The 24,594-nt window shown below is 33.9% G+C and overlaps 2 protein-coding genes and 1 long non-coding RNA gene across 10 annotated transcripts; all 3 read left to right on the forward strand.

The window, feature by feature from the left end:
* The first annotated feature begins 3,592 nt into the window (after positions 1–3,592).
* On the forward strand, positions 3,593–7,685 carry LOC145579383 (uncharacterized). 6 transcript variants are annotated; one of them, XM_081636623.1, is made up of 4 exons: positions 3,593–3,868; positions 3,987–4,108; positions 4,836–4,899; positions 7,310–7,685. In XM_081636623.1, exons 1-3 carry the CDS (start codon positions 3,705–3,707, stop codon positions 4,853–4,855), a joined length of 306 nt encoding a protein of 101 aa, XP_081492749.1. In that variant the 5' UTR covers positions 3,593–3,704; the 3' UTR covers positions 4,856–4,899; positions 7,310–7,685. The 6 variants fall into 6 exon arrangements, with proteins under 6 accessions (XP_081492749.1, XP_081492751.1, XP_081492750.1 ...); XM_081636625.1 differs by lacking the exon at positions 7,310–7,685 and adding an exon at positions 7,158–7,273; XM_081636624.1 differs by lacking the exon at positions 7,310–7,685 and adding an exon at positions 5,439–5,672.
* Positions 7,686–10,671: 2,986 nt separating this feature from the next.
* On the forward strand, positions 10,672–15,668 carry LOC145579384 (protein DEHYDRATION-INDUCED 19-like). Of its 3 annotated transcripts, XR_014099139.1 has the most exons (6): positions 10,672–10,981; positions 11,125–11,264; positions 13,729–14,090; positions 14,934–15,068; positions 15,177–15,242; positions 15,370–15,668. XR_014099139.1 is itself a non-coding variant. In XM_081636630.1 (5 exons), the coding sequence occupies exons 1-4, from the start codon at positions 10,879–10,881 to the stop codon at positions 15,040–15,042; spliced, it is 714 nt and encodes a 237-aa protein (XP_081492756.1). In that variant the 5' UTR covers positions 10,672–10,878; the 3' UTR covers positions 15,043–15,068; positions 15,177–15,668. The 3 variants fall into 3 exon arrangements, 1 of the variants encoding a protein (XP_081492756.1); XM_081636630.1 differs by having other exon boundaries at positions 15,177–15,668; XR_014099138.1 differs by having other exon boundaries at positions 10,673–10,981; positions 14,934–15,242.
* Positions 15,669–19,804: 4,136 nt separating this feature from the next.
* On the forward strand, positions 19,805–20,512 carry LOC145579385 (uncharacterized). The gene is made up of 2 exons (XR_014099140.1): positions 19,805–20,005; positions 20,102–20,512. It is a non-coding gene; the product is annotated as an uncharacterized LOC145579385 (long non-coding RNA).
* The last annotated feature ends 4,082 nt before the right edge of the window (positions 20,513–24,594 follow it).

The following is a 24,594-nucleotide window of genomic DNA, read 5'->3' on the forward strand; positions in this document are numbered from 1 at the left end:
ATCTATGTTGGTTGAATTTAATGCACAAACAAAACTATTATTGGCGGTCACTTGAATTATAATCATATTAGCCCTAAACAAGATTATTAATTATCTTATTAAGCGCGATTACAAGTACAAATTCCCTTTAAACATGCATAAAAGGCGTGATCAAGCAATAACAATAATATATAACATCAAGCAACATAATAATTATCATAATAATCATAACAATTATAATCATGTTAATAATAAAGCTTAAATATAATAGCAAGATCCTAGGCATGATACTAACAAGATTAATAACAAACCCTAGCATGTCACTAAGCATTAAAGATCAAAGCTTTAAACCTAACATGGTACTAACATGATATTAGAAAAGAGTAAAAGGCACCCTAAACATGCTACTAGAAAGCAATAAAAACATCCTAACATGATACTAGGAATTAAACAAATTTAAACATGCTTTCTACAAGAATAGAGCAATAAGATTACATACTTTGATGCCTCGTACCTCTTTCTAATAACAAAATACACGCGTTAGTAACTTCAAGGAAAATATAAAATCAAAGAATTAAATTAAATAAATTGAAATAAAGAGATTTGGGACCAAACCCTCAGAAATTACAACCTTTCACGTTTAGGGCGAAGGCAACTTTGAACTTGGCTAGGTGTGTCTAGATCTCGTGTATGCGGAATTGTATTTATGAAAAGCTAGAGAGATGATGATTGTAGATGAGAATTGATGATTGTTGTAGATTGTGGATGATTGTTTTAGATGTGGATGAATGAAAACGGAGGTTCATGACCCTATTTATAAGAAAACAGTCCGGAAATAGATAGAATTTGATAAGGAATAAAACTCCACTCTGTCGCCGCAAAACCGACCTTGTCACGTAGCGACAGGCCTGTCGTTAGCCTGGATTCCTACGCGCTTTCAAACACGAGTCCACTTATCAATTAAAATCGACTTACAAAGTCCGTATGAAAACTGAAATCGTTTTTTTCATAAAATAATATTTTATTCCAAGTAAAACTCATCAAAATATAATTACTAATTCTAATTCTATTAGGATTTAAAAGAACCTTCTAGAGAATTCTAGAAGACTATAATTAATTCTAATAAATTTAGGAATAATAATTATCATTGGGCCCTCCCCTAGATCATTGGGCCGCATGTAAAGATCAAACCGGGCCCAGTTTAGTATTTTGGCCATAACTTCCTTATTATTCATCGGAATTGGGCTTATAATATATTGTTGGAAAGCTCTTTGCAAGCCCCATTCAACTACACTATTATTGGACCATTGTTGTGGACCAAACTAAACTGGATTGGCTGTTTTCATAAAATAGAGTTGTTTTTCGAAAACAGAAAGAAAGAATAAAAACTAACCGCAACACTTGACCTTTCACACTTTCACCTCGTTCGATAATCATTCGACGCAAAAGGTATTCATTACTGGGTTTGGTTTTGGGGAGACACATTTGGGTGTCTATAGTAAGTAAATTCATTATTACCCATTAAATCGTTTTATCTTAAAATTTTGTGAAATGAATATAAGTAATAAGATTTGTAAGCCGTGCATCGCACGTAGGGATGTCAGTGGTGCGGGTCAAGTAGGAGATCCGCCCCATCCCCGCCCCACTGGGGCAGGGATGGGTCTCGGTTTGGTGGGTGGTGGGGGGGATGGGGATAAAAACCATACCCGCCATGGGTGATGGGGTGGGGGTGGATTTTAAGTTGTACTCGCCCCATCCCCGCCCCGCCCCACTTCGTACCCGCCCCATCCCCTCCTTATACCCACATTTTTATATCTTTAAAAACAAAATTATATACTTTTAGGAAATTTTGTCAGAAAAAACCATTTATAACAACTATTTTGTTGGAAAAAACCTTATAAAAAAATTTTGGCAAGAAGAAACCAGATTGTAAAATATTTTTGTTGAAGACAACCTAAGATCTCTAATCACTCAATTAATCACTAATTTCCCCTTAATTCTTCTAATTACTCATAACTCTCACTAACCATTTAATAATTAAGTTAATTAATAAATTAAAAAAAACCACCCTCACCACCACCCTTCTCCCCCTCCCCCATCCTCAGCCGCCGCCTAGAACCCTTCACTCCCGCCGAACCGAACCCATTAGCCCCTCTATGTCCCGCCGGCGACCCCACTCTGACTTACCAGTTCAAACCCAAAGCTCTTCAATCTTCATCTACTTCCTTTCAATTTCATCCTCTCTTTCTCTTTCCTCCATTTCTCCCCCAAAAATGACATGCTCTGCTAAAACTCCACCATCAAAACTTTCTCTCTCCTCCACTAATCCACCACCCAAAGGCCAAATCCGCCCCTCAATTGGGTCTCGCCTCAACTCCCCATCTCTTGCACCAATACCACACTCCCTCTCCTTCACCTTCAACTTCGCTGCTAAAACCTCCCCTGATCGTATCTCATGGAAGAAAAATCCGACCCACAAAAAATCTCACTCAATTTAGACGAATCTTCCCTTGATAACCCAGATGTATGCCCATTTCTTTTGAAACTTATGAGGATGGCCCGATTAAGGCCCTAGATTTTGCAATTTAAGCATTGAAATTGTTAGAGAGATGTGCGGTTGAAGGTAAACCCAGTTTGGATTGGCGATGGGTCTTCATGTTGTTGGATAATGCTTTAGCTGCGTTTAGGAAATCGGAGGTAGGTTTGGCCGGCGGGTTGGACGCCGGCACGGATGGGGGAGGAGGCTACTGCCCTGGGTGGGGGAGAAGAAAAGGGTGGCTGACTGGTGGTGGTGAGGGTGGTTTTTATTTTATTTTTTTAATTTATAAATAGTTAGTAAGAGTTACGAGTAATTAGAAGAATAAAGGGGAAATTAGTGGTTAATTAACTGATTAGAGATCTTAGGTTGTCTTCAACAAAAATATTTTACAATCTGGTTTCTTCTTGCCAAAAATTTTTTATAAGGTTTTTTCCAACAAAATAGTTGTTATAAATGGTTTTTTCTGACAAAATTTCCATACTTTTATACTATTTTATAAAATAATTACGTGTTATAAAATATTAATTATAATATTTTGTACTACACTTATATTATAAACAAAAACATGTGTAATATTAAGAATGTTTTTTTTTTATTTTTTATTGTAATCCGTATTAATTATGTTGGATTGTGTATTTGAGAGGCGGATATTAGGTGAGTCTTGGGTGGGGATTAGGCGGGTCTTTGGTGGGAATTAGGTGGGGATGGATATCCAAATGGGGGGTGGGGCGGGGATGGTTTTGGAATTGTACCCGCCGGGGCGGGGATGGGGATGAATTTTGGACTCGCCGCGGGGATGGGAATAGGGAAGAAAATGTTAGGTGGGGATGGGGATGGGAATGTCAACATCTACCCCGCCCCGTCCCATCGATATCCCTAATCACACGGGTGCTGTGCTAGTTTCAAACTAAACATAGAGGTCTTGTTTATTGAATGATTTATTTGCTGAATATACCGTTTTAAAATCATTTCAATTCAGTTCAAATCAATGGACGACGAAACACGAGTGATTACCCTAATATGTTGGGTCGGGTAGGAATTTGGAAGAAGTGCAACCACACTCTTACCATAACACTATCACGGTATCACCCCAAAAGCCCACAAAACGAGCTTTTCACCCAAAACACCAAGCGAATGTTGAAAACCAACCAAAAACCTCAGTAGAACCCTCAATCCTCCATCAACCATGGCTTCTTTTGCTGCGGCAAGGTCAATCCTCCGCTCATCTACCGCCGCTCGATCCGCCGCCCCACGTTTCTCCGCCGCTGCAAAACCAAAATCCAACCCATTTTCTTCCTCCTCATTCAACCTCCCGAAGCAAAAGACTATCTCTGCCCCTCGCATTTTCAGGTAACAATTCACTCATTTAATCTTGTTAAATTTGATTTTTTTAGCATACCCAGAAAGATTTACCGCATTAATTTAATTGATTGATTGTTTTTGTTATCTGGGGTTGTTGATTTTTAAGGTCTCCTGTTGAATTGAGCTGCTGTGTTGAATCGTTGATGCCGTATCACACGGCTACTGCCTCTGCGCTGCTCAACTCCATGCTTTCTGCTGCACCCAGAAGCGCTGGTTGGACTCCTGAGGGTATGATTTCTCTCTCTTCTTATTTCATTCTTTATTTGAATTTCTGGGTAATTTGTATGACAACATTTTGGATGAGTTTTATTGAATTTGGGGTTCCCCTTTGATAGTTGATATTGCTGTATTTGATTTCTGAATGTATGTGCATAATACTTGTATACACGTGTGATTGGCTTATTGCCTTATGGGTCAAATCTTGTCTGAAGTATTGGCGAAATGCCTGAGTGGTGAGATTGACAAAATATGCTGAGGAACTAGTAACCAAACCTTAATTCACTAGACACTAGTGATCTCGATTATTAAGATGTGTGGAGATGTTTCTGAATAATAGTTGAAACCAAAATTACCGCATTCGATCTCGATGTAATGCTGGTATTTCTAATAGGCTAATCATGGATAAGGGTTTGGGGATAGGATGATCAAGTAGTGGCTAGATTGTGTTAGCTATTGGATCACTGGGTTCTTGTCAAAATGGAGTGTTGGACTGTGAGCTTTTTTGTTGTGATGCTTGAGATCCAAATCTTTCATATGACTGATAGTTAGTTTTGATCACCTATGTTTCACTTATAACGATAGAAGTTAGTTTGCCATATCAACTAGGTCTTGTTTGATTCGATTCATGTGGTCATACTTTAGTGTATGCATTTTATTATTAAATTTTTTACTTATGTAGGTCACCTTCACTCTACCATCTTTCTCTAAAGGAACCATACCCTCTTTGCTCTTGTAGGGAAAGACCAGACTAGATGAAGAGCAAGCTAGCACAAATGGGAAGACTCGTGGGATTGAATTTTGTGAGTTTTGTGCTGCTTAAGTAATGGAGTGTAAAACATTGTTACAGATCAAGAAAATGAATGACTAATGGATACAATTTTGTCTCAAATGTCAATTATCATATTTTTTTATTTGGATTGTGTTATGTAAAGGTGTAGGTCAGGTTTTATAAATGTTTCAATTACCTTTAGCTTGACCATGGATATACCTGATTTCTTCAATTTGGAGTTTTGTACCTTAAATCTAGAAAATAGGTCATTAACATTACTTGCATGAAGTGTAATTTCTTTGCTAGCTGACTACATTTCTTTGTATAACACATTAAAATTCAAGAATTAGTGACATTTTGAGCTCGGCAATATCATCATATATTATATTTTTTACTAGAACATAACCAAAATTTGTGTTTCCAACATTATAGATCTTGTGTCTTTAGGTAGTTTTTAGCAGATCAGCAACACCCTGCTGGTCCCAAACATATGAAAACTCGAACTTGTTGATTGTTAATCTTTATTGCAATATGATATAAGAGTCATACTAATATGTCATATGCATTCAGATTGCAATGATGATGTATGATGAATATCAGATGGTCGTGCAAATTATAATGTACATGGGCTTTGTGCATTGGTGATATGCTAAGGGTTTTCAAGGACATTCAGAGAAGCCAGAGCTATTTCATCTTTGTTTTCATGCTAAACTACAAACTAGATGATTCTCGGTTCAATCATAAATTTTGGAATATGTATTTCAGACTCTTTAGAATCTCTATCATACCCCCTTGTTTGGTTCATTGTCCTTTGGTTATCGTGCTATTTCTTACTGTTCCATCAATATTCACTGTTGATGTTGTGATTTCTGTGTTGAAACAACTCTTTTTTTTTTTTTTTTTTTTCCCAGCTCGTTCCTTGGAAATAGAATAATTATAATAACTAGCAGAATAATCGTAAAAGGCAGAGATGTTATACTTGAACACAATGTGGTGAAAAAGTTTTTGTCATGCAGAATATTTCATTTGAATAAGTTCTTGCCCATCAATGTATCCTTATTTCCCTCTGTGAACACATATGTGACTTCTTTTGGTTCACCCATAGATGTGGTTGATAGATGTTATGGATTTTATGGATTTTTTTCTTTTGGTTCACTGATTTGGATTTTGAGGTGAGAGTGGTGACAACTGAGAAGTAACTGCTATTGCTTTGAGGTTATATATCTTGTTAAGGCCTTGGTGATTGGGATGATGATCAACCCACGGAATTTGTATATTACAAGTTATTCTATCCATATTATTTTCTTCTGGTATTTACGTCAACGGATCAACCTAGTAATGAGTCTGAGCTATTAAATAAGATGTGTGTTGAGCTGAATCATAGTTTTGATTTTGTTTTGACTGAGCTACTAGATGTAGATGTGTGTGAGCTGAATTATCTGATTTGTCGTCTGTACATATTGCTTTTGTTTTATCCCTGGCTGGTCCAAAGAAAAACTATCTGTTTCCTGGTACTTGGATAGGGCAGTGCAATTAAGCTTGTTATTTCAATTAGGCAGGAATGGGAATGCCTGGGCAGAACTTAAGAACTCTGTATCCCTATGTACAAATACTTATCTTTGAGGATATAATTAATCAGGAGAAGTTTACAGTATTTCATTAATGGTAAAATTTTCTGGTTTGTAGCTTAGATTTATGGCTGTGTAATAGTGGGTTCTAGGTCAAGAGAATAGAAAGACGACAGGTCATTTGATACAGTCATCAAGGTTAATGTAGGATTCTTCAGTTTTAGATGAAGCATAGGAAAATGACATGGTCTAACAGATGTGAGATGACCTCAAAGGCTCAAACACGGGAGGTAGAATGATGCTTCCCTTACCACAGATTGCTGCTATCTCTTGCATTAAGGAAAGAGTTTGCTTTGTAAATCTACTGCAGTATAGTGGAGGATAGTATTGATTCCGAATAAGAAAATACTTGGACATAGTATATGGAAAAGTTTGTTGCAAAAGGAAATAGAGACCGCAAGAGGTATAATTCCTCTTAGCTAGCTTCTGTGTGTTGAGGTTTTGAAGGCATGCAAGCCTCACACGGACTATGTATTTCATGCATGGGCTGATAAATAGCTTTTGCTGGATTTTATCGTAAATCTTAAGGTTCTAGGATTAGAATCTAAAACTCTACTGTGAGAACTAAAATTTTCATTGTCATTTTTTGCCTTTATTTGTCTGAAATTATTAGAATATATCTTATTCCCTTGAAATTTGACTTGGGCTTTCCTCTGTTTAGGGCCCTGATCACACCTCCCTTGGCTTGTTCTGGATGTTAATCTTGTCAATCTGAATGCTGGTGTAACAATATAATTGTTGAATGACTTCCATATCGTAGTCCTTTTACTTTTTGGACCATGTAAGTGAGTATATTTTTTTCTTTCATTGTAGATGGATGATTTTTGTGTTGGCATGGCGGTGAATTGGCCATAATTTCTTTGGATTGTGATTTGGACTTTGCATACCAGCTACTAGAGGTATTCCCATTCATGAATTATAAAGGTTGCTGAAGCTCTATAACTTCTGAGCAGGTTAACTCTGTCTGCTTTGTTACTTATCAAAGAACATTCTGTGTCCAATCGAATAGAAATTTTGTACGATATAATTCCTTGTTTCTGATTTGATTCAATTATGTTAATGAGTGTTTCAGACTGGGGTTTGAGGCCTATTATGTTCCACATTGTATCGATCACTAGGGCATTAGACAGTTTTAATTTTTCTGGCTGTCCAGGAATCGAGAATTGAAAATGCAGGCTAACTTTGATCATGTGTGAATGTGCTCTGAAATGATCTTTAAATTGCATATGTCTAGACTCTAAAGTAGAATTTATGCTGTTGGCTTAAACTAGTCCATTGTTGTGTAAATTATGCCATTGGCTTAAACTGTGTTAACTGATAGGGTTGTTTCCTGACTGGGGTTTGTTTTCCGTTAAACATGCTCGCTAGTTTGGTCAACTACATGCTCAGCGTCAACTATTAGCGCTTATTGTTGATGTTTCAAATAAAACTTCAAGTGACGATGAAAGCTGACAATGGATGATGCCCCTTGGCTCTAACCAGTGAACTAGAGAAGAGTGTTCATGAGTCCAGAACCTAGAAACGCGTACTTGGCAACTGAACCAAAAAAATAGTCCGGAACTTGGACTGACCTTTGGACTGGCGGTCCTAAGTAACGAACTTCCGTGAATCTGTCTGCTTACATGTGGGATTCACCATCTAATAAACACTTGGAGGGGAAGCCAGGAAGCGGGGCTGGGGGCGTAAATTATCTGAAGTCTGGTTTGATCAAGGTGTTTTGTGGGTTTGGATTGGACTACAGCCTAAAAAATAACGCTTTTCAACACCGCAAACAGACTAAATTTCTTATGGTTCAGGCCGTTATCTCAATCTGGTATGATCATGGTGTTTTGCGGGTTTAGATCGGACTAAAACCTAAAATACAACATATTTCAACAATCACAACATAATAATCAATGACAGCCATAGTGAAGTTTACAAGTTTACAAAATTTCTTTTTAACAAATGGTGGGAGTTCCTACTTTAGCCTCATTGTTCCTACTTTGGCCTCATTTTTAAAAAACAGCAAACTTGCTACTTTGGCCTCATTGTTCCTGATTTCCTTAACCTCGCAAACTCTTAAAAGACTCTTCTTTTTTTTGCAGCTGCTCATATTGAAAGGAAAGGAAATCCTCCACAATCTAGCTCACATTAGCAAAATTTTTGTAGAAATGCGTGTTTGGATTGAAGAAGTTCCTACTGATGTAAACGCTGCTATTGCTGTTGATTCTGCTAATGATTATAATATATGGTCGTTTCCGTCAAAAAAATAAAAAATAAAAAATAAAAAATGGTAGGAGTTAGGGCCTGTTCTGATTTATTGAAAACAATTGAACTGAACTGATTGAGTTCGAATTGAACTGAATAGAGCTGAAATGAATTCTTTATGAGAGAAGTAAATTAGGAACTGAACTGATTGGAGCTAAATTGAACTGAACTGAAATTAAGCTGCAGACCCTTAAGCAGTTGAATAATGGTCATATTAGGCTATTTGTATTTAAAAATTGGAATAATAGGCGATATAGATACGTGGATCTTGCGAAGACTTTGGGCGGATAAGGGCATCCAAAAAAGGACTAATTGGCCACATTTAATTTATGTTTCCTATTAGGTCTGAATTTTGATATTTATTAAGTCACCTAATTTTTATTGAGGACAATCACGTTTGCACATTGTGAGGTTAAGACTCAAGAGAATGTAGTTGTGTAAATTACTCCATTTCTGTAAAATTGGGTCTTTATTGACCCACAAGTTAGAAGTGGATCTTATCTGATGCAGAAATCAATGCTGGACTTCAATTCTAGAAGGTGATTGGTAGCCATTAACTAATCCATAATCAAATACTACATGTGAAATGTTTATTATTTTTTTTTAGTATAAAGTAGTAAAAACTAGTTTATGGCTCGGGTTATTTTATAATAATTTCAACTTATGCATGTATTTTACTGATATAATTCGTATTTTTATTTTTGTTATACACAACCGTTCCAAAAGGAATAACTAAAAGCAACAAAATAAAATTTCGGGTTATTTTGAAAAGATTGCCTTTAAATTAAGGATTATTTCAGAACAACCAAAAGTTGGGATATTGAGAAGATGACCAAAAGTTGGGATTATTCATGTTAAAAGTTGGGATTATTCATCCATTTCATTACAAATGAACAAATTGTAAACAATCAAACATATTAACAAGGAATATTATTTGATTCCTTTGGTCTTAGTTGTGTAATTTTCAAAAATCAAATTAATACATTTTGTTTTATCATTTGTATATAAAAATATTTAAACTTAAATGTTACGTGGAAGTTGTATAAAAAGCGAAACATGAAAAAAAAAAGAAGAGGTTATTAGGTAAAAATCAAATTTAATCACTATAAGGTCCATAGTAAAATTGATAAGCCGTTCATAATACTCTCTATGTTTTATAATGTTAGTCCCATATGAAATCAATCACATAAAATAAGAAAAGAAGAATATTTGGAATCTAACATTAAAGTACAAAATAATTCTTATTTAAGTTTTTTGAATTTTATTTTGGAAAAGCATAAGTCATGGTACATAATTTAAGCTAGAGATTTCCTTACTTAGAGCCATGTCATCAATCCACAACCAATTAATTCCAAAAAAATTAAGTTAAAATTGGAACACCCGAAATAATATATGGAACTAACATTATGAAACGGATGGAGTATTTTGTAACTTAAACAAACCAAATCTCGTTTTCAAAACCGTGATTTTTTAAGGACATCAAAACCCAATATCTCTAAATCAATTTGTAATTTCTCCAATTATTGGTAACCTTAATAGCCCACATTTCCAACATAGAAAAAGAGAGACATGTGTCTTAGCATGAGGGGAACCAATGATTTGTTTCATCAATTAAAAAACACTTACGGATTACCAAATTTGTTTACATTGATAATTTGATATAGATATAGATATTTTATCATGAATATACAACACAAGTACACGACCTAATTATTTACTTACTAATTTTTTTTTAACAATAGTAATAAAACATAAAAACAAAATTAGAAATCCGTCAAATTCTTAAAAAAATGAAAAGTAGGACCACGATGTATAAACGCAAAACACACGCACAGCTTGAAAAACACATCACCCCGAATCTAAGCCTCCCTCTCGCATTCTAACACGCTTCCACCACCCACCACTCATTTTGTCAATTTTGCCGTTTACTAATCTCACTATTTTTATTTTATTAATTAATTAACCAACAATTTTTACCATTATTACATACATCTTCCCCATAAATTAATCATCTTTTCTTTCTACTAGTATAAAAAAAGTTCGGTTTTTTCTCTGACAATTTTTTCTGCCTTCCATTGACTCTCTCTTTCTCTTTCTTCATCTTTCTCTCTCTTCAAAATCAAAGCTTTTCATCAATGGATTCTGAGTTTTGGACCACCCGTTTAGCCGCTGCAAAGCGGCAGTTTAATATGCAACACCACCATAATCACCAACTTCATCATAACTCTTCTCATCTTGGTTTGTTTGTTTCTTTCTTTTTTAATTAGTTTTTGTTGTTTCCTGTTTTTTAGATCTGAAAAAATGTTTTTTTTGTTGTTAATTTAGTTGATGGTTTCTGGGTTTTTGTTGATTAATGATTTGATGAAATGGGTATGTTTTAGATCGGTTGAATATGGATGATTTTGAGATGGAAGATGAGATTCGACCCGATATTCCATGCCCGTATTGTTATGAAGAATTTGATATTGGTTCGCTTTGTACACATTTGGATGATGAACACTCTTGCGAGTCTCGAGCTACCGTATGTTTTCTCTCTCTTCACCTTTGTAATGTTAAGTTTTATGAGGTTTTGGTAAAATGGGATTTTAGATTTGGTTATTTTATGTGTATATAATGGTTAAGATGAAAAGTTGGAAACTTTTGACATTTTGTTATAAATTTCTGAATTTTTGTTTTTTTTTTTCTTTGTATTTTGCATTTTTTGATGATTTATTTATTTATTTATTTATTTTATGGTACAAATGAGATATATTTTGATTATGTTATTGTTTCAATTTTTAATATTGGGGGTGGTGATTAATTGTTTATAATTAATGTTTAGAAAGTTTTATGATGGTGGAAGTTAGAATATATGTGCACCCACCTATGGATGTGGATTGATAGAACAGTTTATCAAATGTTTATGATGGAATTAAAGTGGTGAGGTCAAATGGTCAATGCCACTTTTCTGCATTATAGGCATGATGATTTGTGAGTTGAGGAATAGGTCAAGCCATGAAAGCAGGTGGAGTATGAGCTGGGTTAAACACTGATTAATCAGTGATAAGGGGGATAATAGTATGGAGAGCATTTGAGGAAGCTAACCTCTATGTTAAAGTTTGGTACTTTCCAAAGTGCAATAGTTTGTGCAATACAATTAACATTGATTGTAGTTGCAATTTTTGTGATAGTAACAGTTTGAATTTTGTATCTTGGATTCCTACTTATCAATCAATCAATCAAAGCCTTAATTGCATAAGTGAGATTGACTACATGAACTAAAAGTTATTATTCCGTAGTCATCTACAAAAATCTTTCTCCTCCATCCCTTACGATCAAATGTCTTATTCTCATGCAATTCCACAAGCCTCTTATCCTTCCTAAGTTCTAACCAAGTCATTTTCGGTCTCCCTCTCCCTCGTTTAACCCCTCCATGATCCCACTCTTCTACTCTTCGTATTGGTACACCCTTGGGTGTTCGTCTTACATGCCCAAACCAGCGGAGGTGATTTTCCCTTAGTATGCAATGCTTGCAAGACCCACTTTCTTGCAACACCTACACATTCATCTTAACATGTGCATTTCCTTAACCTCTATCTTTTTAATGTGCTCCTTCTTAGAAATCCAATATTTTGTACCATAGAGCAACATTGGTCTTATGGTAGTCTTGTAGAATTTCCCTTTGAGCTGTAAAGGAATGTATCCTAGATTCCTAGTTGATTGAAAATCTTCCTAATGAGATGTTGAGGACATATAAACTGTTTTGATTAGGATATGAGTTGACTACTGTGAAGGGATGGACGTGTTTTCTTTAATGAAGGGTATGTTATAGATAATTGGTTCAAAATATCAAACCAAGTCTACACAACATTGCCTTTTTACGGGGAGTTTGGTTCACAAAGTGGTATGGGTTTCCAATCAGGTTTGAAACTAAGATGGTATGGGGTTGGAACTTAATTCTTAATTGTGTTAGGTTACCAAGGTTTAGTAAGTGAAGGTTGTTCTACAAGACTTTCAATGGCATTCTTTTAGTCAATATTGGTTGATGAATGTTCTGTGAAAATGTGCTGTTGGCAGGCCAAACAAATTGATATAAGTGGCACTACTTGAGGATTTGGAGTGAATAAGTTCAGGGAGCTCAATCTTACTTGCTGAAACTCAAACATTTTGATGAAATTACCAATTGTTATTTGGTGGAGTGGCCTAATAGGTTATTTGTGGTGTTTATTTGTATATCCGTAATTGTTCAAATAGGCTCCTAGTATTTGGGATGGGCCTGCTTTAGATGAATATAATTATGTAACAAGTTTGTTGATTTATAGAAAACTTTTAAACAAGCGACAAGCTTGATTGAAGAAATGATAAGCAAGCTCCTCTTATAATGTGACGTGGATAATAAAAGCTATTTTATTTACAAACGGTTTCATTATGATTATTCATGTTAGCCGAGCCCAAATCATTTTGGGACTAAGGCTTTTTTGTTGTTGTTGTTGGCTCGCTATAGTGTGTTATAGGCTCATATAACTAAATATTGGAATACTATGTACTTTTTAGCTAGAAAGTATAGTAGCTTTAAAAAATTGATGCGTTGAGCCAAGCTGTAATACCTTGTAGCTTAGCATTAGGGATGCTCTTTAGCTAGTTTGGGTGTTATGCTGCAATATCCTTTGATGACTTCTTCCCATTTCTTGTCCACTTGCATGTGACCAATCGAGGGCCATTTGCTACATCAGTACATCTTGTTCTTGGTCTCAATGCTTGTTTTGCAACTTAATTTTTTACAGTAAACTTACATGCCCCTAATTTGTATTGAAGGTGTTCTAAGATAAATTACTTTGTTCCAACAACGCATATATATATATATATATATATATATATATATATATATATATATATATATATATATATATATATATATATATATATATATATATATATATATATATATATATATATATATATATATTTTAACGAGAAATTTATGTGTTTGTTTGCCAATTCTTCAGGTTTGCCCAATATGCTCTGTTAAAGTTACACGAGATATGCTAAGTCATATCACGTTGCAGCATGCACATTTATTTAAGATCCAAAGACGTCGTAGATTGCGTAAAGTCGCAATTCCAAATAGCCAAGCACTATCCCTGCTTGGCCGAGACCTTCGTGAAGCTCACCTACAAGTGCTTCTAGGAGTAGGTGGATTTCGATCAAGTAGTACACATGTCTCTAATGCTGCAAATGATCCATTCCTTTCATCACTTATCTTAAACTTCCCTGGATCAGAAGTTGATGAACTTACTAAGTCCGTGGCATCCAACATTGAGGATACAACTTCGAAAAATACCTCAACAGATCGTTATGGGAAACCAAGGTACTTGGAATTTTCCTTGAATTTTGCTGTTCTTTTATTAACAAACCACTCAAAATTAGAACATCTTCCAAATTGATGTTCATTTTGAAATTGTTATTGGATATAAAGAAGACCTTGTGTTTGGCATCATGCATAGACACTAGAAGATTGACCAACGGAAGTAAAATTTTAGACTCCGACGCCATCAAGAGCCTAAACAATCAACTACTAGATTCATTGCCATTCATTTTTGTATCCAATTTGTCTTTATATCCAACATCAAGCTCCTTGTATAGATCTGTTATTGTGGACAGTTTTCTGTATGTGTAAAAGTCTATCGATAATCGATTTAATGTCAAAATTGACTTCAATAATTCAAAAAATTGAAAGAATTGAACGGTTCAGTAAAACAAGTGGCAGAAATTCCTGATTAATACAACATAGTACCTCTCTGCTAAACTCTTCTTTGATGTGGGGAATTTTAATACAACATTGGCCTAGCCTCACATACACAGAGAGTAGCTTATCTATGGACTCAACAAAACACTTGAAAAATATGAGGAAAGAACAATTGACATTTTATGAGGAAACAAAGCAAGTCGATCTAAATTGCTTGTCGGTATTTGTAAATTTAATGTATAAAGCATGCAAAAAGATTTTTACACATAAACATGCTTCATGAATGTTTTTGTTCCCACACCTTGGCTGGGTTGACAGTTGGATTTTGGATATGTACTCGTACGTAGCACGTGTCAGATGTTGTGGAATAGTAATGATGCAAGGTTATTATTTGAGGGACCTTATTTGTAAAATTTAATTGCTCAATACTATAGCTAATATCCCTCTCTCTGTATTTTATTGCAGTTTTGATTCTTCATTAAGTTCTGAAGAAAAAGAGAAGAGGATACATCAGGCAGCTGGTAGAGCTGGCTTTGTACAAGATCTGATTCTCTGCACCCTACTGGGCGATTAGTGGAGTGCCAAGTTGTCAAAATAAAGGTAACTGAGATTTCGAGTAGCTCAATGAGTGTATATTGGAGGGATTAATTGTATTATTTCTGCACTTGCTGGCTTCTAAAATCCTCACGTGAATGAGATTCTATGCAGTTGCTTAACCGAGCTAGTGCTTACATCAAAACATCCCTTCAGAAAAAAAGAAAAAATAAATCTCAGGTACATTTTGAAGAAGCAAGTCTTTCATGGCTTTAGTTTCTCCGTTTGCAGTTTGCTTTTATTCCTGCTGCTAGTTTGTGGGTATTAGCGCGGAGGAAGGTTGACATGTACTTGTAAATGTTGAAAGGTGTAACAGCTTTCCTCGTGCAAAATTGGAGGCTGTGCCTGCTTGTTTGCGTTTTCTTTTGCTTCCTTGGGAAAAAGAAGGGATCATAGGTTTTGCACCTATGCTTGTATAACAATTGCTAATTGACTTGTTCTTTCATCCAGTCATAATAGAAATGTAACTTCAAATTGTTGTAATCTTATCAAATTAGACTTTGTTATAGTGCTTATCAAAGCATAACAGTGTGAATCATACATGCTGAAGCATTTCCATCTTGCTAGTGTAATTTGAATTAATAATGCGATGATTAAATTCTAGTAGATCTGACATAGTTGTGTTTAGAACCATGTACATCTTATTAAGTCTCAAATGCAATGTGGTCAGACTCTTAATGGAATTAAAAGATTTTGGTACTGAAAGTTTGCAATGAAAGGTTTAGTTGGCTAGAATTCATTGACTTAGGGCTTGTTTTGATTTGCTGATCTGCGCTGAGCTGAACTGAACTGAACTGAATTGTTTTTGAGAGAAGGAAATTAGGAATTGAAATGAATTGAAATTAAGCTGAAGAGAATAGGTGCTTAGTACTTCATGTATTTCTATAGACTTTTATTGACATGAACTTGACTTGACATTATAGGCAAGCTTGTAAAAGTAGTTACCTTAACAAAGGAAGTTGATAAATGTTTCAGAATTTTCAAAAAAAAAATAATAATTCTGATTGTCTAATATGTGTAAGTTATAACTAACACATTACTTAAAACATCATAATCATAATTCATAATGTGTTAATAATTGAGAAAATCTTAAACAATACTTCGTATATACTAGTAGAAATTAGAGAAGTTGTACCTAATTTTTACTCATTATTTTTATTTATTTAAATACGGTTTACATTCATTAACATATTGAGTGTCCCTGTAATTTAGGTTGATATTTCTAGAAGTCTATTTCTTTAGTACTTAATAGTTACTTTAATATAAAAAGTGTCATTTTTGCCATTATTGAAGACTTGCAAGAATAACAAACATTATTAGAAAAAAAACATGGTTAGTAATGTTGGCGGGCGTATATAATTATTGATGGCGGTGAGAGTGAGTGGTGAGGGATAAGGACGGTTCGTTGCGGTTATTGTTTGTTTGGCGGCACCGAACATGTTTCCAACTTTCTAAGTTTTACAAACTACTCTATTCATTGGGGGGGGGGGGGGGGGGGGGGCTGCATGCTTGTGGCCAACTTTGTGTTTAGGGAAACTTTTAAAAACTCATTTCTTTTCTTCTTATAATGTGACTTTTTCTTCTTTTCTAAGTTTTGAAAAGAAGTTAATCAAAGTATTAGGGTAGATAAATTGATATAGTAGTATTCCCTCCCTTTTTTTTATTTATTTTTATTTTTTTTTTACATCTCTTTGAAATTTGGATTGCACAAAATTTTAGAAGAGTAATATGATATTATGAGTGGGTGAATAAATTATTATAATAAAAGTAAAATAGAGACTATAAAAAAGAAAGTATGTGAGAGATGATAGATATTTTTATTATTTTAGTGGAGACAATGAAAGAGAGAAATGATAAAATAAGTTGAGTGGGGTTTAAAGTAAGAAAGAGAAATGATAAAATATAGTATAAAATTACTAAATATAGAAGTGATGTATTTTAAAAAAAACACCCTAAAAAGGAAAATGATGCAAATAAAAAAAAATAAAAAAAATAAAACGAAGGGAGTACTATAATTTATATACTTTCTCTGTCAAGGCCGTCCCAAGTCCCAACTATTATAGATGCTCTGTGCAATTGAGATAAAAATAGCCCTTCCCCCCTCCTCCCCTTTTAATAAAATGTAAAATAATCTTGCGCTTTTTAACAAGTGCAAAAAAATTATAAAAAGTATTTATAGGTTGTTTTAAAAGGGAAAGAGAGTGGAAAAATATTTTTAAAATATGAAATTGAGTCGAGGGACTATAAGTGGGGAAAAAAGTATTAAAATATTGTTTCAATCTTTCAAAATATGGGAATAAAACACTTATATTAAAAATTAGAAAATAAAAAAAATAAAAATAAAAATTAAAAAAAAAAAAAACCAAAAATGAAAAATATAGCACATATCAGCAAAAAGAGGGAGTATCTGATCTAAACCTTAAGGCCAAAAATGAAAAATAGAGCACATATCTAACAATAGATGGGTATCCAATCTTTTAAAAAAAATAAAAGAGAGAAAGAACGAAAGATATTCCTTTAAATTTTTTTTTTTTTTAACTGAGAATCGAACCCATGCACCTGCAAATTAAGACCCGGACATTTACCACTGAGCCACAACACTCATATTAGGTTTAAACCTAAGACAAATACTATATATTGTATGAATTTGAGGCCCCAAGCAATATTGGGCCTTGAGCGGTTGTGCAGGCTGCATCGGCTAAGGGTCGGGCCTGTTCTCTATTTATTATTGTAACACTTTTTCAACTTTGTGCTATTAACGTATTTTACTTTGGCTATATTTGGTGATTAATACTTGAGATAATATCATAGTCATGATATTCATGTAAAAGCGATACAGATTTCAAAAGGATATGGCCTGGATTTTAGGTGTACTTGTCGTGAATGGTGGGTGTGGGTAGCTAGGGCTATAGGGAAGGGTATTCGCACTCGCCCCAAATCGTTTTTCATCCCTATAAATTATTGCAACGAAATGCCCCATTTTGCTTGCTAAGTACTCTATCAAATGTCTTGATTTGTGTCTTGAAATTTTTTTAGTCGAGAAATCTGATTAAGGTTTTAAGGGTATTTTGGAACTTAAGGGTCTAAATCAAGCTTGGAATTGTATTAAAAAGAAAAAAAAAAGTAATAAAAATGCCTTCTTTTGCATGCTATGAAACAAAAATCGTTATGCAGTGGTGATTATTTACAAATAGTGATTTTTTAAAGATGATTTATTTTCAAATTTTCAGGTAAAATTACACTTCCTTCGTTTTTTATTAGATGCATCACTTTTGCTAAATGGAATTTTCAATTTAGATACTCTCTCTATGTTTTTTTAAGTGTTACAGTTTGACCGACACATAGTTTTAGGCAATTTAATTGACTTAAATAAAATAAGAGGAAAGTGGGGTAGTTGGAGTATTAAAAAATTGTAAAAGAAAGATAGTGGGGTTAATAGTTTATTGAAAAGTAATGAATGTGAGAGGAAAGATATAATAAAAAAAAAGTAATAGTGGGTTTGGGTGGAGACCATGAGAGGAGAGAGATATAATATTTTAATGTAGTTTTTTGCCAAAAAAAGAAGTTTAATACTTTTTAAAACACAATCGGATTTGGTAAGTGTGTAACACTTATTAAAACACGGAGGGGGTATATCACTTTCCTTTTCACGAGTAGTTAATAAATTCTCTCAATCTCTCTTCTATCACATGAGTCCTCTTTATTTTTCTTTCTATTTCTCTTTATATATTCCAAAAATTGTCTAGGATTCCGCAATTACTAAAGTGATGCATCTAATAAAAAAAACGGAAAAAGTAATACAACAGATGAGATCGAGGTACTATTATTTATTTATTCCATTATTTACACATTGCAATTTCCTTGGATTTGTTGGATAGTGTGTACTGTTTAGATGCTATTAGCTGTGAAATTCTAAAATTATACGGAATAGAAGAAAAATTCCAATAGTTACCTAGGTTTTTTCACAAAAGCTAATAATATTAAATTTTTTAAAAAGCTATTCCAACCACTACATTACCAAATACGTACTACTTCCTCCTTTTTTTTTATAAGGTAGAGTTGAGATTTTTCACTATTTATATGTCAATATTGACTTAATTTTTTTACCAATATATTATACATAAATATGATCATATAATATGTTGTTGGATTATTTGTCATAATGTCTACATTTATTAGGGATGTTCACTTCAGCTTAATTTCAGTTCAGTTAAGTTAAATTCAATTCATTTCAGTTTAGCTCCAATCAGTTCAGTTCAGTTCAGTAATTCAACTCCTAATTTCCTTCTCTCATAAATATTCATTTCAACTCTATTCAGTTCAATAAATGTAAACATGCCCTAGATTAATTTTTTACTAGTAATAATTTTTACTAATCTCTCAAAAAAATATTGATGGTCAAAGTTGTTTCGGCAAATGTGCAAATTTGACTCAAGCTTATAACAAAACAGAGAGTGTAATATTTTTTTACTAAGTAATGGTTTGAATAAGTCAACTTAGGCCACTAGGGCCTGCTTTGATTTACTGAAAACAACTGCACTGAATTGATTGAAGCTGAACTAAATTGAATCAAACTAAACTAATTAGAGCTGAACTGAGTTAAACTAAACTGAACTGAAATTAAGCTGATTAGATCATATTCAAAAGTTAATAGCGGATGCCCCAAGGGTCCCGTAAACGATTACATAAAAAGCAGAAGTATTAAAAATAAGTCAATCATCTGTCATCGCCAAAGTGGCGAACTCATCTGCTGTCTCACTACTTCTCAATTAACCTTTCTCTCTCTATAAAATAGTGAGGAATTGAAGAAGAAAAATCAATAAAAATTTGAAAATGGTGGTAGAATTGTTTGTGTTAGGATGCACTGGTATGGTCATGTTCTTTCATGGTGCTCATGTTCTCTTCCATGTCCTCTCTTCTCATGTTGCTCTTCGTTCTCTCAGGTTTTTTATTCTTCCCCCTTTTTTTTTTTCTTAAAATAAATTCATCATAAATATAATCGGGTTTGATTTATTTATTCCATTATTTACATATTGCAGTTTCCTTGGATTTGTTGGATGGTGAATTCAACAGATTACAGATGAGAGGTGGTGATCACTGATCAGAAGATAAACTTAGTTTTGTAGATAATCATTTTGTATCTCTGTTTATTGGATTAGTAACTATAATATTCTTATTTTGTAGGACTAATTAATAAAAACTACGGAGTATAATAATAAATGTCATTCTAACGATTTCATCCTTGCTTTATGTATATTTTAGCACTTGGTATGTTTTTTGATGCACAATTCCATCATACATCGAGTTATCATTCAATTCTCGATTTTGTAATATTAGTTTGGCGAAGAAGCTAAACAACGAACTTGTTGCTTTAGCTTAATCCTCTATGTTCTCATCTTTCAATTTTGTTTCATGGTTGGTTAATTAATATGAATATTCACTGTTTTTTACGGAGTATTATTTTTATTGTTGGCATTTCTTTTCGAAACCCCGTTCAGCCATCTTTTTTGGTGGTTGGTACAAATGGTACGTACTTTATTGTGTGTATAGACTACAGCCGTAAACAAAGTAATATGCTGCTTGGTCACCCAAATTTCACGAATAATTGACGTTTAGTCTGTATGTGATTTAGGGTGACTAAGTCTGTTGTACACGTAACACTACGCAGAATACATCTTAACAAATTAAAATTTTCTTACTCGAACAACCAATGCCCCTTGTATATGAAGGCAATGAAGCACATACATCATGGTGCTTGAAGAAGATTGAGTTGTAGCTAGTAGTTTGTTAGTTATGTTGTTTAAGTGGGAAGTAATTACATTAGTAAGTTAAGAGTGTTATTTACTTATACTCCTTGTCTCCTTTATAGAATTTCTATTTGGCATACCTTTAAGGACCACTTTAATATGTGCATAAAATTTTCCTAAAAACATCAACCTAAACACACAAAAAAAGTTGGTGTTAAATTATGAATCAATTTACTAACTTTGTGGTGTTGTGTTGATGTAATGATGTGAACTAGTCAAATGAGATGTGTGGTGAGGCTATTTGGGCAATTTTGCATTTTAAAGATATTGGTATAAAGTAGTAATAAATATCATATGCCATGAATGAGTTGGTGCTGACAATTTCTAGATTATCCATTCAACCTAATCCTAATTAATTATGGTCCAATACGTCTTTGCATTTTATACAAACATGGGAGGGCCCATGGCATATTTGATAAACCAATAATTAGAAGGTAATTTTTTAATAGTTGACAATTAATTAAACTATTGTAAATTTGTAATAAACTAATAATCTGTGTGAAAAAAAAACAATTTAATAATCGGCCTAGTTTTTCTTTTAATAAGAATATAGAATATTAAAGCCAAATGAAAAATACAGGGCCAATGGCAAAAAAACAAAAAACAAAAACCCAAAAATAAGAAACAAGAAAAAAGTGTTTTCACTTTTCTATTGTTGATTTTTTAAATTATCATGATTTTAATAAGGTTGACTAATTTTTTATTCATTATATGACATTTATCATGTAATTTTGAAGACCAAAAACCCTTAAAAACAGAAATCTACGGCAATGCAAAACGAGTAATTAAGTAATAATTTTCAGTATCCATGTTTTTTTTTACAAAATAATACTACTAATTAAGTAAAAATTTATACTGATATATCGAATAATAATAGATTGTATATGCCACGTGTCTATCTATCTAGTAATTATATTTCTTTTTTTTTTTAAAGTAATCACTAGTTTTTAGGTCGGGCAACTCCTTGGCTCGAGTTAAGCTTATAATATTTTAACTTGAGATTAAAATTTTTAACTTTTATATAAATCACTTTTTTGGGAAAAGTATCACATGATGTATGAACTTATTGATTTGAAACGCATTTTATCATGTCTCTTTTCTTCCCCTAATTTTTCATCATCTGATCTCTGCCCTCATATTAATTTTGAACATTCTCTTTCCTAATATTTTGACCCTTCCAAACAATTATTATCCTTTGTTTCACCTTCACTTCATCAATTTTCTTAGTTAAAACTCATCCTACTTCATACTCTCTCCCTTTTTTTGCATAACACACTTTAATTTGACCCAAGTGTGTCATTTGAAAATAAATCGAGGGAATAGTACGTAATTTTGATATATTATTCATCTCCATCGTATATATATGTTACATAAACAAACAAAATCAATTTTTAAATTACGAAAAATCACTTTGCATCACTCTTTTTAATTATCTTGATAAAATGTTATTCTTATTTTATGTTTAAAAAGTCAACAGTTTAATTATCGAATTATAATGCTTTTGACTATTTTAATTTGGAATAATTCATAGCAAATTGGGGAATTTACGAGAGGGGGGGGGGGGGGGGGGTGTTTGTTTGTTGCCCACAAACCAAATTGGTCCAAAACCAATTAATTATCACTTCAATCAAACCTAAATGCTACCTTTAGGGCCAAAGTCAAAGTCATGGGTCAAATCCCTTAACACTTAAGATGTTGTTCAAAATACAAAGGCATATGATATGATCTACGAAGTATCTAGTATGTTCAAGTGGGCCACGAAAAAATTCAATAGTAGCAATTTCATGGGTAGGGTACCCATGAAAATAACCTACTATTTTTAGAACAATGTATTTGGATTTTGAAGTCTTGAAGATATTAGATGGAAATTTCAAAAAGGAAATTTAACTGATATTAAATTTGATTATTTGATTGTCATTTTGCAATTGTCAATGACCATATCCCATCCTATGCCACATCAAGAGAACATCAAAGTAGCCATTTATATTGTTTTGAAAAAAAAAAACAAAGAGTAGCCATTTATACAAGTACTACAAATATGTTATCTCTCACAAAAAAAAAAAAAATTAAAATAAAATCATTGGTTGAGGAATCACTGAAAGTTGAAAGAAAAAAGCTGTTCAAATCATTCAAGCATACGTAGTAAATATCTTAGAGACTTTAGGGTTGATCATTTTTCCCCTGGCCCTAATTTAACCTCCAAGTCTCTATAAGAAAGATTTTTTGATCTTGTATAGTTGTCACTTCAAAAACTAATAAAATGACTCCTAGCTCAAACAATCTTCTTTTTGAGTCTCAAACTTGATCCGGCTTATAAATAACTCTATTAAATCTTAATACTTTAAACTTTTTGTTTCAATTGTATGTTAAACATACATAACAAACTATCAACTAATGTTAAAAGGAAATTAATTATTATATAAAAAGGTTAAATGCATTGATGAATTGAAGTACATAAACAAACTGAGTCTCCACAATATGACCACTAAATATAGCCATGAGAAAAAAATAAATCAACGGCTTTTTCATCATATACCACTAAGTTTTAACGTAATTAACCAAATACAAACTGCCAAATTCACCATATACCATTCAGTTTAACAAAAATGTCACAACAAGCCCTTTTTCTTAACTCCGTTATTCATTAAGAGTTAAATATGTCACGTGGCATCCTCTAATTAGCTCTAATTTAAACTAATTAATTAATTGAAAAACTTTTAGGTACAAAAAAAATGAAAAAAAAATAAAACCACCACCAACTACCAGCCATCTCCCCGCCCCACAACCGCCACCCAGCCCAGCCCCTCGCCACCTACTCCCATCCTTGAACCTGAAAGGAATGGTGTCCTTCGAACAAGTATATTATTCCGATAGAGGGTTCGGAGTTATTAGAAAGCTAATTATTCAGTAAGGTCAAGAGATCAGAATGATTAGGTGGAGGCCGCTTCCAATCAGTAATATTAATGTATAATTAATACAGCTTAATCATGACTGAACCCTTCGGGTCACACCCAAGCAACTAACGATCCGACACGACGAATTAATTCGGAAGAAATTAATGAGTCGCTAGAGTAATATGAATTTAGACGTCGGAAATCGAACTAGGAGCGTTGCAAGTCGAGTCGAACTAATAAAAGACGAGACGATAAAATCAATAATTAATCAACAAGTTACCAAAATACCCCTAGCATCATAATGCCCCGAGCAAACCGAGTGCTAGGGCACTTGGTATAGCAAGGTGGCTAGCATGCGCACCAAACCGAGCTTAAGCTGGCTGGTTGGTGCTGCGGCATGCTAGCGCACCACTGCTAGCACATGGCTAGCAAGCCGTGCTAGCATGTGCGGGCAACAGAAGCATCGAGCTAGCAGCGCGCTAGCGTGCTAGTACTACTAGTAGTGTGGCGCTTAATGCCCTCGGCCAACAGCCCGCAAGCAATGCGTGGCGTGCTGGCCCAAGGCAACAGCACTGCCGCACAATGCGTGCGCCCAGCAGCAGGCCTAGTCGTGGCACCAAGCGCCAGCAAGGCTGCTTGGGTGCCAAGGCTTGGCTTGCCACGTGGCAGCCGCTCATTGGAGCTAAGAGTAATGAGGGGCGGTTTTTTGGGAGCCTTGGGGATCAAGTAATGGTCCCCCCCTATGATCCTTACCTAACCTCTCCTCTTAAAATGCCACTTATTGATTAATTAATTGTCGGCTATTTTCTTTTATTTTTTATTTAAAAAAAA

Source organism: Chenopodium album, chromosome 14, assembly GCF_948465745.1.
Source record: "Chenopodium album chromosome 14, dcCheAlbu1.1, whole genome shotgun sequence".
In the NCBI taxonomy this organism is placed as follows: domain Eukaryota; kingdom Viridiplantae; phylum Streptophyta; class Magnoliopsida; order Caryophyllales; family Amaranthaceae; genus Chenopodium; species Chenopodium album.